This window comes from Perognathus longimembris, chromosome 13 (assembly GCF_023159225.1).
Source record: "Perognathus longimembris pacificus isolate PPM17 chromosome 13, ASM2315922v1, whole genome shotgun sequence".
Classification (NCBI taxonomy): Eukaryota; Metazoa; Chordata; class Mammalia; order Rodentia; family Heteromyidae; genus Perognathus; species Perognathus longimembris.
The window spans coordinates 18289579-18302509 of record NC_063173.1 but is presented as its reverse complement, the minus strand read 5'-3'; the positions used below and the strand labels follow the sequence as shown (position 1 = coordinate 18302509).

Below are 12931 nucleotides of genomic sequence, written 5' to 3'. Positions count from 1 at the left end.
ACTCAAGTAAACTTGGCCCTGACCTCAGACACAGGGCCTTAGCAACAGCTAAGCCTCCCACTGGACCTTTCAACTTTCGTTTTTTACTGGGATTTGTTGTTGTTCATGGGGCTTCAACTCAGGGCCTGGGCATCTTCCCTGAGCTTTTTCACTCTACTACTTTGAGCCATAGTACTACTTCTGGTTTTTTGGGGCTTAATTGGAGATACGAGTCTCACAGACTTTCTTGCCTGGGCTGGCTTTGAACCCAGGACCAGGATCTGGTCCTCAGATCTCAGCCTCCTGAGTGGCTAGGATTATAGGCATGAGCCACCAGCACCCAGCTTTTACTGGGCTTTTTTACTGTTATCTTTCACCAGCAGACCAGGAGTAATGCCAGCTAGCCTGCAATACACACAGTGATGTCCCAAACAAAAACTTAGAGTGAAAACATTTTTGCAGTGTCCATTTGGCTTCCTCCAAGTTTCAAAAGTCTGTTCTCCTTCTTACAAAAACAAATAGGAAGAAGTCTATTCTCCCTAGCTACATATAGGCTGACAAGCAACTGTTAGGGGAGAAATTCCTACCCTTCATCGGCAATCTTCAGTTTATCTTCATCTGAAGAATCGTCACTTGATGATATTATGGCTTTGGATTTTATTTTTCCCTTCATTGAAGGAGGCAAACGTTCTGGCTTGGGCTAAAGAAGAACATCAAACATGACACATTAGTTAAGACACTTGCATTAATAAGGCCACCTTATTTAAACTGGGTTCTCTTTTTTTTTTGCTAGTCCTAGGGCTTGAGCTCAGGGCCCGAGCACTGTCCCTGGCTTCTTTTTGTTCAAGGCTAGCACTCTACCACTTGAGCCACAGCACCACTTCTGGCTTTTTCTGTGTATGTGGTGCTAAGGACTTTAACCCAGGGCTTTATGCATGCTAGGCAAGCACTCTACCACTAATTAAGCCACATTCCCAGCCCCTTAAATTGAGTTTTCATGAAGATGCCACTAAGTAGCTGCCAACAGACTATAGGAACACGTATAAGAAGTATAAGAACTAGAAGCAGCAGCAGAGAGAGAACTCTGGAATTTTGCAAACACTTGTGTGTACAGACGGCAGGAACACACTGCAGGGAAACTTACAGTCTTCTTCTTCTCTGATCTTGGTGGACGGCGTTTCTTTGGTTTGGGGCCATTTTCTGTTTCATCATCATCAGAGCCTTCTTCACCCTTTGGAGGTCTTAAATAGTGAACACCAACAGTTTAGCAAAGGTTGAGACCTAGCTCAGAGGGAAATCACACTCCTACCATGTGGGAGGGCCTAGGTTCAACCCCCAGAAACCCTCCCCCCACTACAACACACAGACATTGTCAACAGTCAAGAGCAAGGGTTAGGAAGAGTAACAGAGGGGGTAAATCTGACCAAAGTAAATTATATGTATATCAACATATGAAATATCACAATAAAATCTCTGAACAATTAGTGTTTGCTAATAAATACAGCCTTCCCTCTGAAAAATGAAAGTCTAGTACTACTTTGTCACCAAAACAGCCCCCTGTGCACGGCTGCCAACCCCTGCCATACTGTACCCTTCCCAGGGCACAGGTTAGGCTTTTTTTTTTTTTTTTTTTGGTGACAGTCCTGGAGCTTGAACTCAGGGCCTGGGCACAGCTTCACTGCCTGCTTTGTTTTGGTAGATAATGAGATCAGGTTCCCATGAACTACTCTGACCACCCCCCACCCCACCCTTAAACCTTAATCCTCAGATCTCAGCCTCCTGAGAAGCTAGGATTACAGGTGTGAGCCACTGGTGCTTGCTTGGCTTGAGATAGGGCAATTTTTAAGACATAAGAAACACAACAATCAACAATCAAGATGCACTGTATTCATAAACTGTTTTGTTGAATGGTATTTCCTTCGTATAGCTACTTTATAGATAATGAAAATACATTAAAAAAAAAAAAGGCAAGGATGATTAACATATGCCCTAGGAGGAAAGGCGTGGAGATGTATAGGAGTTCTGGATTAAGGCAGGAACCCGGACACAAAGGCTTCACTTCACCCCTCAATTCAGAATAAAGATCCAGATGTCAAAAGACTTTGGTCCTTTCATAAATTTATTAAAACATTCATAATCCTACCTTCTCCGCTTCTTCTTCTTCCTCTCCCCACCTTCCTCCTCTTCGCCTTCTTGCTCACTACCGCTGCCCTTCCTTCTTTTCTTCTTTTTTGATATAGGCAGGTCATCATCAGTGTCGTCATTGACAAATTCATCAAACTCGCCTCCTTTCTTGGATCGCTACAATGCAAGCAAGACACAGCTAGTTATTTCCATGCTAGTGTAATACGGCAGGACCACTGAAGAGTAGAAGAGGCTGCACTATGTTCTGCTATTCATTTGACAAGTGAAATGCTCTATTAGTCACCTGACTGAGACCCATAGAAGAGGGCCTTGACTGTACCTGGGATTTGAACTCAGGACCCTGCACTTTCTAGGCAGGTGCTCTATCATTTTGAGCCATTCCTCTACTCCTGTTTTAGATATTTATCAGGGAGAATCTTGCATTTTTGACTAGGGGTTAACCTCAGACCATAAGCCACCTACCATAGGCATCCCCTATAATTGGAGGACAGGTGCACCCCATAGTGCCTAGCTTACTGAGATGGGGGGGTCTTGCTAACTTTTTGCCTAGGTTGGTCTCAAAGTGCAATCCTCTTGATCTTTGTTTCCCAAGTAGCTGCAACTACAGGCATGAGCCACCTTGCCTGACCTTAAAGACTTCTAATGGGAAGAATGGTTAAAACTTTGCAAAAATTATTAACTACTGAAGAGGTCACTACAAAATAAAAGGCATTTAACTAATCTTAGAATACACTTGTAAATACAAATATTTGACTTAGGATAGGGTTGGGGTAAATTTACCCTAAGTTAAAGATGCACTTAATATACTTATTGAAGATGGCAGCTTGGTCCCAGAGCATTCTGCAGAGGACTTCTGCTTGCTGCTCGCCCTTGCGATGCTGCGGTGGCCAGGGAGCTGCAGCTCACTGCTGCTGCCCGGCCTCACAGGAGAGTATCATGCCATAGCGCTCGTTTGGAAAGAGATCAGATCTCCAAATTCTGAATACGCTTTCATTCTCCACCATTGTGAAGTTAAAAAAAAAAAACATCCTATAAACTGAATCACTGTTGAATCAAGAACAACATGGCTGCGTTACACAGCTCACGAGGGGCCCCCAGGTTCCACGTCAGCACCTGAAGTGCCAGACTTTGAAGTCAGGCCCCATTTTACCATGTGAACCCCATTTTACCACGTGAACCCCATTTTAGAATCGAACCCTGAGCCAATCAGATTTGTACCTGTGTCCTAATCTTGCTTGCTTGAACACCTGATTGTTGTAACCTTGTTCTTTGCCTTTATAAGCCCTGTGTAATCACAGCTTGGGGCTCCCTCCTAACCTCCGCTGTGTCGGTGGGTAGGACGAGGCCCGAGTTGCAGCTCGCTTAAATAAAGCCTTGCCTTGCTTTTGCATTTCAGAATGTCTGAGTCTCGGTGGTCTTCTTGTTGGTGGTTTCACGACTTGGCACAACACACCTTCTCCTCTTCCCCTCTGGCTCTGCCACAAGGACAGGGATCTACATTGGATACTACTTTAATAATTTGGTGCTGGAAGACTGTTTCAGTTACACTTTTCTTTCTGCCTTAAATTTCCTTACACAATATTGTAGGTTAGATGTCATCTATACCTTAAATTTGATCCTAGGACTTACTCAACCTCTTCTAGTCCAATTCCATTCACATTTTATGCCTAAGATATATAGGAGACCTACTACTTTTTTTCTTTTTGTTTATGTGGTACTGAGGAATCGAATCCAGGGCTTCATGCATGCTAGGCAATCACTCTACCACTAAGTCACATTCCCAGCCCGGAAGACTGTTTCTAGATAGAGGAAGTCAAGGCTAAAACCTAAGCACAGAGCGCAGCCACCAGTGACGGCAGGTGGCTATCTTACCCGTCCACCACCACCTCCTCTCTTCTTCTCTTTTGTTGCTTCTACTTCACCAGTAAACATAAGGATATTTTTCGTCTTCTCCACATATTGGGCCCGTTGTTCCAAGAGTTTCTTTTGCTCTTCCTTTTCTCTCAGACGTTTCTCTTCCTATGGGGGAAAAAGTAGGAACAATAACTCATGGCCATAATTCCAAGCAGAAGACTTCTTCCCTAACTTACAGCGTATACAGATTCACACAGCTTTCCCAAATGGTGTAAGGGAAGGAGGTAACGGATACCTGTTCTTTAAGAAGTTTCTGTCTCAGCAGCTCCTTTTCTTGCTCTTGCTTGGCCCTCAACTCCCGCTCTTCTTCATCTTGCTTCCGTGCTCGAGCCACGTGGTACTGGGCCTGGCTCAGTAGGTCAGAGCACTGCCTGGAAGCATCAGCTCAGTTAGTACACTTTGTTTAAAACCTCAGCATGTCTGTTTTCCTTATGTACAGTAAAACACTTGAAGCAGATGATCAACTGCTACCTATGGAATGTCTTAATTAGCAAAATTAACTTGGCTTTATTGTAAGCCGATACTATTCACTGTTATATTTCCAAACTATAAATGCTCTCCAAAAACGCAGCTAAAAATATTCCCAACATGATCTCCAAATATGACTAGACTCATGAATCCTATCTTGATTCTGGTGACAGGGCTGACATAAGGAAAACACAAAGGCAGTTTTCCTTACAACCTAAGTATTGTGCTCAATCTATCTTGCCAAATTTCCTGACAGAAGGCCTTGGTACAAACAAGGGAGTCCTTGGGAGGAATACGAAGAACTGAGCCCTGGTGGCCAGGAACCTCCACCTACCACCGTGACTCTCAATCCACCCAGCACCACTCTTCCAACAGCGTTGTTTGGTTAGTGGCTTACCTGGCTTCTGTAGCAGCCAAGGCCAGGTCAAATCTCATCTTATCTCCCACTTTACTCAAGTAACTGAAGTATCTGAATGGAAGGAGGAAACAAAATAGTTGAAGAGAAGATTCTAATGAAATAGGCTCTATTTTATTTGTGTGTGTATGTGTGTGTGTGTAGGGGGGTGGGGTGGAGGGGCAGGCAGGGGCTTAAACTCAGGGCCAGGGCACTGTCCTTGGGTTTTTTGCTCAAGGCTAGTGCTCTTCCCTTTGAGCCAAAGCTCTACTTCTAGCTTTTGGGTAGTTAACTGGAGATTAGCCTCATGGACTTTAAAGCCTGGGCTGGCTTTAGTAGGTAGGATTTAGTACTAGGATCCTTAGTAGCTAAGATTACAAGTATGGGCCATTAGCACTTGGCAAAATAAGGCTCTTTAGATTTTTTTTTTTTGCCAGTCCTGGGGCTTGAACCAGGGCCTGAGCACTGTCCCTGGCTTCCTTTTGCTCAAGGCTAGCACTCTACCATTTGAGCCACAGCACCACTTCCAGCCTTTTCTGTTTATGTGGTGCTGGGGAAATCAAACCCAGGGCTTCATGCATGGTAGGCAAGCACTCTACCACTAAGCCACATTCTCAGCCTTTTGAAGATTTTTAATCTGTTCTACAAAAACAGAATGATTAGCTGGGTGCTGGTGGCTCATGCCTATAGTCCCAGCTACTCAGGAGGCTGAGATCTGAGGATCACAGTTCCAAGACAGCTCAGGTAGGAAATCCTGTGAGATTGTTATATCTAACCACAAAGCAAGCCTTCAGAAAAAAACCTCAAAGACAGTGCCCAGGTCCTGAGTCCAAGCACTAGGGCCAGCAAGCATACACAAAAGCAATTTATATGAACCTATTTAATATTTATTTAATGCATAAAGGACTACCATTTATAGGAAAACCATGTAGTGAACTCTTTTTAAAAAGACTCATCAATAATGAGTCATTATGTTTCATCAAATATAAATTCATCAAAACAGACAAAGATAGACTATATCTCAGTAAATCCACAAATACCTAAATCAAGCAACAAACATTAAATTTACTAAACATATCAGCATGGAGGTTGGGTTGCCTTAGGCCAGTAAGCACTTACAATCTCCCACACAAGGCAAGAAATGTAAATATGGTTGGACAAAACCTAAAGGCCGGGCTGGGGATATAGCCTAGTGGCAAGAGTGCCCGCCTCGGATACACGAGGCCCTAGGTTCGATTCCCCAGCACCACATATGCAGAAAACGGCCAGAAGCGGCGCTGTGGCTCAAGTGGCAGAGTGCTAGCCTTGAGCGGGAAGAAGCCAGGGACAGTGCTCAGGCCCTGAGTCCAAGGCCCAGGACTGGCCAAAAAAAAACCTAAAGGCCTGCCAGGTTTTAATTTCACATACACTGAATTACCAAATAAATACTGTATAGTTAAATACGTTTGGAACTGAGCTCAATGAATCTATTAAACAACATTTAAACGGTAAGATCTCAATCCTAGCTCAATGAATATCAACAACCTGTGCATAAACAGAAACACTGGTTTGAGAAGTTAAACCAATATAGGGCCTAAAAATTTTACTTGTGTAAAACATTGGGTCGTATAATTTTCAAATCAATGAAAAATCAAGGGCAAGCTATAGATATGATCCAAATCTGGTAGGAGTCTGGCTAGAGTGGCACCACCTGGTGACAACTGTCTATTTTAGCCTCTACAGTGCTGGGACGACTTTTTTCTTTTCTTTTTTTTGGTCAGTCCTGGGGCTTGAACTCAGGGCTGAGCACTGTCCCTGGCTTCTTTTGGTCAAGACTAGCACTCTACCACTTGAGCCACAATGCCACTTCTGGCTCTTCCATGTATGTGGTGCTGAGGAATCGAACCTAGGGCTTCATGCATGTTTAGGCAGGCACTCTACCACTAGGCCACATTCCCAGCCCTAGAATGAGTCTCACAGTTATTTTTTTGAGGAAATGACACTGCACCTTTGAAGACAAATAGTTTTAAAGAAACAAAATAATGACAATGATGGTTTCTGCACGCACTTACCTGTGTGCCAGCTCCAGTTCTTTCACAGCATTAAGTACTTCCTTCAGATTACTCTTTTCATCTTTCAGGACAGAGGTAGCTAATCTTTGCAAGACCAAAGCCACATTAAACATAAGAACTGTATCACTGGGTGCCACATGTCTAGCCTATAAACAAAGAACAAAGCTACTAGTTCATCTGCCATCACAACATGAAAATAATTTTAGTTGAGTAAGAGTGTTTGTATTTATGTCAACTTGCATACAAGGTCATTTTAAAATGCAATGCAGTACAGGAATGGAGGGAAATAATAGTCAATTCTTGCTTTTACCTTCAGCAAAGTTTGCTTGCATTCCTGTAACTTGCCACACTTGAATAGTGCCCGGGCCAAATACAGGACCACTTCAGTATTTTGGTGCTTATAGAACTTTCTGAGGCAATTCTCATACTACAAAAAAAGAGGAGAAAGTTAATTAAAAATGCAAAAGGTATTTTTGTAGCAAAAACGTCAGCAGTTTAAAAACTCTGTTGAGCCGGGCCCTGATGCTCAAACCTGTAATCCTAGCTACTCAGGAAGTGGCAATATCAGGATTGTGGTTCAAAGCCAGCCCAGGCAGGAAAGTCTCTAAGGATCTTATTGCTAATTAACCACCTAACAACCAGAAGTGGAGCTATGGCTCAAAGTAGTAGAGTAATAAATAAATCTTCAGCAGAAAAGCTCAGGGACAGTGTCCACTCCTGAGTTCAAACCCCATGACTGACGACAACAATAACAAACCCAAAACCCTCTGCAGAAAGGCTTTCTACCTTTGAATAATTTCAGAGAATAGGAAAATAATTTTTGAAATTCAACAGAATACCTTTTAACTACATAAAAAATATTTTCAGAGAAACCAGACACTTGAAATTTGGACTAACAGATTAAGAAAGGGTAAACAAATTAGAAATTTTTTTTCTTCGTAGGCAAGTGTTCTACTACAGTCAAAAACCCTCTCATCTCTGGAAATCCTCTTTCCTATCTTTAGCAATACTACTTAGGATCCACTTATTTATCCTCTACTAGAAATCATATACTTGGACTAGAGGAGTAATTTAAGTGGTAGTGCATCAATCAGCAGGGAGCAAAAAAGCTCAGCAAGAACCCAAGGCTCTCAGTTGAAGTCCATTACCAGCACCTATGTATGCGCACACACATGATCAAAAGAGAATATAATCATACATCTTATCTTTTGGATTGTATGTAGTCTTTGGGTCTTTCTTTAGGATCTGTGGAACCTACTGGCAATGTTTATGAAAATCTTAACAGTTTCACTTGCCGGCTTGGGAAGAGCAACACATGAAGTGTTGCTAATTTGGATTTGAACATGGAACTTTTTGACCATGGAATACATCTTGTTACAAATAATTAACAAGATTTTGTAGGAATTGGTTAATAGCTTGTATTTATTAAAAGTAGTATTATTGTTCTGTAGATCAGGAAGGCTTATCTCAAATAATACAAACTGGGAAGGTCCTAAGTCTCAATATTCTAAATGTGGATACTGACCCCCTCATCTTATAAAAGGGGTAAACCATTTCTCAAATCCTGCTCTGCTCTTTTTGGCTAACTTTTGAAAGAAGCCTGAAGAACCCAAGAACTTTTTTACTTTCTAATGTTATAGATGCTGATGATGACTTTAAGTTCAAGCACTCAACAAATAGGATAAGTCTAACAAAACTCTGCAGGCACAAAATATTATCTCCATAGAGTTTTTCTTTTTAAAAACACACCGGGTGCAGTTGTATGAGTGTAATCCCAGCTACATGGGAAGATTAACTTGGATCACTTGAGCCCAGACATTTGAGATTAGCTTGGACAAAATAAAGAGATCTTATCTCAAAAATTAAACATTATTTTTAAAAAGGCTGCTGGGTGCAATCCTAGCTACTCAGGGGGCTAAGATTTGAAGATAGTGATTTAAAGCCAGCTTGGGCAGGAAAGTCCATGAGGACTTGTATCTCCAATTATGAAAAAAAAAGAGAAAAAAGCCAGGAGTAGTGCTGTGGCTCAAGTAGTAGAGAGCTAACCTTGAGCAACAAAGCTCAAGGACATTGCCCAGGCCCTGAGCTCGAGCCCCAGGTCTGGCATACACACTAATAAAGCTTTTACTGAAACCAAATGAATATGAAGCCCTTCTGTTTGCAGTACTAGGCATATGGCATATTGTAGATATGTTAGGGCCAAGTACTTTTCATGTTGTGTCCTCCCCAAATTCTATGAGGTTACATTGCAATGAGCTCCATTTTACAGACAATAAAGTTGGATCAAGAGGATGCTCTTTGCCCAAGGCATGCAGTTACATAGGCCTGGACACCAAAGCCTGGCCCACTTATATAATTATAAACCTCTGCAGACAGACAGGATCAAGAGATGGCGTGCAAGTCTAGGCAGGGCCACCATGGTTAAGAAAGTATCTGTTCATCAATGAACATGACATACAAATATCTTGAGAGGCAAGACATTACCATCTGCACGGCGCTGATATACTGCTTTTGTTCCACGTAGATGTGTGCTAAGTTCAACCACACATCACTGATATCGGCTGTTGCTTCTCTTACTTGGGCAAATACATCACGAGCTTCACGGAAATATCCTTTGTGGGCCAAAACAGCTCCTGAAGTTATATAAAAAGGCTTACATTTAAGAACTTCCTAATTGCAGCCAGAAAACCAACTCCAAGTCCAATTTGAAAATAACTACATTGATTACATTGGGCAGGAAAGACTGATCAACAAACATTCCTCCAAAAGCATTCATTTCACAAGTCACTGTAGACACCCCAGTCTTATAATCACCTATGCCATTAGCAGCATATAGGTTCTTTGCATCATTTCTGAGTACTTGTTTGTAAATGGCCAGAGCACGGTCTTGATGGCGCTTTTCCTGTAAGAAACAAGTATTATTAAAGAATTCAAACCAGGATGCAGAGTATCAGTTTTATGTCAAAAGACAAAAGGGAACTACCTTTTCTCGGTCTCGAGTAGGCTGATGCAAAGTCTGGAGCCACACATTGCCAAGTGCTAGCATGGAGTAAGTGTCACTCTGTGTGGATGGCTGTTTTAATATCCTCTCAAATTTCTTCTGACCTGGTCCCCATTCTTGTTTTGCCAAATGAAGATTACCAATCAAAGACCAAGCATCTGGGTGATCCTAAAACACATGCATAAAGAGATTGAGTGAGAGATTAATTACCTTTCCATAACAGCTACAACTGAAGAGTTTACAAGTACATTACAACAGTAGTTTTCTAGGATTTCAGGCCCATTTGAGTTGCACAGTTTGCATAAATCATGCAATAGATGAAATAAAGTAGCTGAGTACATTGGCTCAAGCCTGTAATCTCAGTGAAAACAGATCTTGAGAAACTGAGGTTTATGAGCTTCTTTATGTTCCAGGCTATACCACTTCTGGCCTTTTGTGTTTATGTGGTGCTGAGGAATCGAACCCAGGGCTTCATGCATGCTAGGCAAGCACTCTATCACTAAGCCACGTTCCCAGCCCATCTCATGTTTTTTTGCTTCTAGACTGGGGTTTGAACTCAATTCCATACCTTCAAGGCAGATGTTATATCACTCGAACCATACTTATAGCCCCATTTTGTGCTCTTATCTCAAATAATGCTTGATTCAACTTTCCCATAACACCACCCAACTTCCACTAAGGCGTGCTGCCTTCCTACAAATCTAAAATTTCTACTTTGTACTCAATTAAGTACATTACACAGCCTTCCTGGCTTGGGAGGATTACCTTAAGCTTAGCTTTTTGCGCATCATTTGCTCTTTTGGAAGCAGATTCTCACAAAACAAAGGGCAGGGAGATAGCAGATCATGTGACTTAAACACAACTGTTGACAACCAAGAGCGTCTCTGCATCAGCTGAGCTTTGGGATACATGTGTAGGATTTTAACATTTTTTTTTGAAATTTTTTGCCAGTCCTGGACCTTGGACTCAAGGCCTGAGCACTGTCCCTGGCTTTTTGCTCAAAGTTAACACTCTGCCACTTGAGCCACAGCGCCCCTTCTGGCCGTTTTCTGTTATGTGGTACTGGGGAATTGAACCCAGGGCTTCACGTATATGAGGCAAGCACTCTTGCCACTGAGCCATATCCCAGCCCCTGTTTTTAAAATTTTTTTATTTTTATTTTTTATTTTATTTTTTTTGCCAGTCCTGGGCCTTGGACTCAGGGCCTGAGCACTGTCCCTGGCTTCTTTTTGCTCAAGGCTAGCACTCTGCCACTTGAGCCACAGTGCCACTTCTGGCCATTTTGAATATATGTGGTGCTGGGGAATTGAACCCAGGGCTTCATGTATACGAGGCAAGCATTCTTGCCACTAGGCCATATTCACAGTCCGTTTTTGAAATTTTTTAGAAACTTTTTTTTGACCATTCTTGGTCAAAACTTCATGCAATAAATCCATGAATAAGAAAGGCTTATTGGCCTGGAGCTGGTGGCTCATGCCTATAATCCTAGCTTACTCAGGAGGCTGAGATCTGAGGATCACTGTTCAAAGCCAGCCTGGACAAGAAAGTCTGTGAGGCTCTTATCTCCAATTAACTAACCCTGAAAGCCAGAAGTGGTGTTGGGGCTCAAAGTGGTACAGCACTAGTCTTGAGCAAAAGAGCTTAGGGATAGTACCCAAGTCCTGAGTTCAGGCCCCCAATACTGACAAAAAAAGAGGCTTACTGAATACTTTTGTATCTTTAACAAATAAATGAAGTTACTACTCACTAGAAACATGGGGATCATAAAAAGGAAAAACTGACTTTAGAGGGTAAAAGGTGAAAAAAAATTATTTCTCAAACCTAAGCCTTAACATTACCAACCTGATTTATCTGAAGAGCTTCCTTAAACCAATCTGAAGCCTCATAAAAGTTTCCTTTATCTCTAGCCATGGCTCCTAGGCGCAAATAGCCTGAAAGTACACATTTAAAAACAAACATTAAAATAAACATTTGATGGAAGGATTATAATTTTGAAGTTACATTCTGGGACCACTGTCCTTTTGTTAATCCATCAATATAGACTAGAAAACCCTCACAAAGAGATAGTTACATCAATCTAACAAGTTAAGAGTAATCATATTACCACATGATCAAGTCTGATGTTTGAAATCTAACATTCATCTCTTTCACTCTATTCTCAATGTTAAACCCCTGCTCCAAGTCCTTAACTCAGGTTACATTATTTAAAAAGTGTGAGCCAGATGCTCATGGCTCAAACCTGTAATCTTACCTACTCAGGAGGCTGAGATCTGAGGACTGAAGTTTGAAGCCAGCCCAGGCAGGAAAGTCCATGAGAATCTCATCTCCAATTAGCCACCCAAAACCCAGCTAGAAATGGAGCTGTGGCTCAACCAGCAGCAGAGTACTAGTCTTGAGCAAAAATGTTTAGAGATAGCACCCAGTTCTGAGTTCAATCCCCAGGACTAGCACACACATATAAAACTTGAGCTGGTTTGTTTCCAATTTCTGTACAGTGTACACCCTTGTCAGTTACTTTCCTTAAAGCACTACTTTCATATGACAAAATAGTGAAAGTTCACACCACTAAGGACCAGTAGTTAAAAGATGCTAGTTCTAACAGTGGCTCTTCTATGTAACACTGCAGTAACACATAAGTGTAAATTTTTTTTTCTATAAAAAATGTGTCCTCAAGAAACCAATAATGGCAAAATAAAAAATAAAAAGAAGAAACAAATAATGGCTCTCTGCTACCTTTCAGAGTAATTTGAATTCAGTCTGGCAATCAACCAAAACCTTATTTATAATTGAAAATAAATAAACCTTATTTACTCTAAATCACTTTTAAATCCATAATGTGCATGCCAAGTTTTTTCTTTTTCTTTTTGTCAATTGTAGGGCTTGAACTCAGGGCCTCGGTGCTCTTTTGCTCAAGGCTACCACTTCGAGCTACAGCTCCACTTTTGGTTTTTGAGTGGTTAAGGAAATAAGAGTCTCATA

The 12931-nt window shown here is 41.7% G+C and overlaps 1 protein-coding gene across 1 annotated transcript in view; it reads right to left on the bottom strand.

The window, feature by feature from the left end:
* The window catches only part of Ctr9 (CTR9 homolog, Paf1/RNA polymerase II complex component), a 31297-nt gene that overhangs the window by 1947 nt on the left and 16419 nt on the right, over positions 1 to 12931 (bottom strand). Inside the window, exons 13-24 of the mRNA XM_048359967.1 lie at positions 11795 to 11883; positions 9935 to 10120; positions 9766 to 9853; positions 9436 to 9584; positions 7262 to 7378; positions 6952 to 7097; positions 4904 to 4975; positions 4274 to 4409; positions 3997 to 4143; positions 2123 to 2280; positions 1124 to 1220; positions 567 to 679 (exon numbers count right to left, since the gene is read on the bottom strand). Coding sequence (XP_048215924.1) covers positions 567 to 679; positions 1124 to 1220; positions 2123 to 2280; positions 3997 to 4143; positions 4274 to 4409; positions 4904 to 4975; positions 6952 to 7097; positions 7262 to 7378; positions 9436 to 9584; positions 9766 to 9853; positions 9935 to 10120; positions 11795 to 11883 — 1498 coding nt within the window. The remainder of the gene's footprint in view (positions 1 to 566; positions 680 to 1123; positions 1221 to 2122; positions 2281 to 3996; positions 4144 to 4273; positions 4410 to 4903; positions 4976 to 6951; positions 7098 to 7261; positions 7379 to 9435; positions 9585 to 9765; positions 9854 to 9934; positions 10121 to 11794; positions 11884 to 12931) is intronic.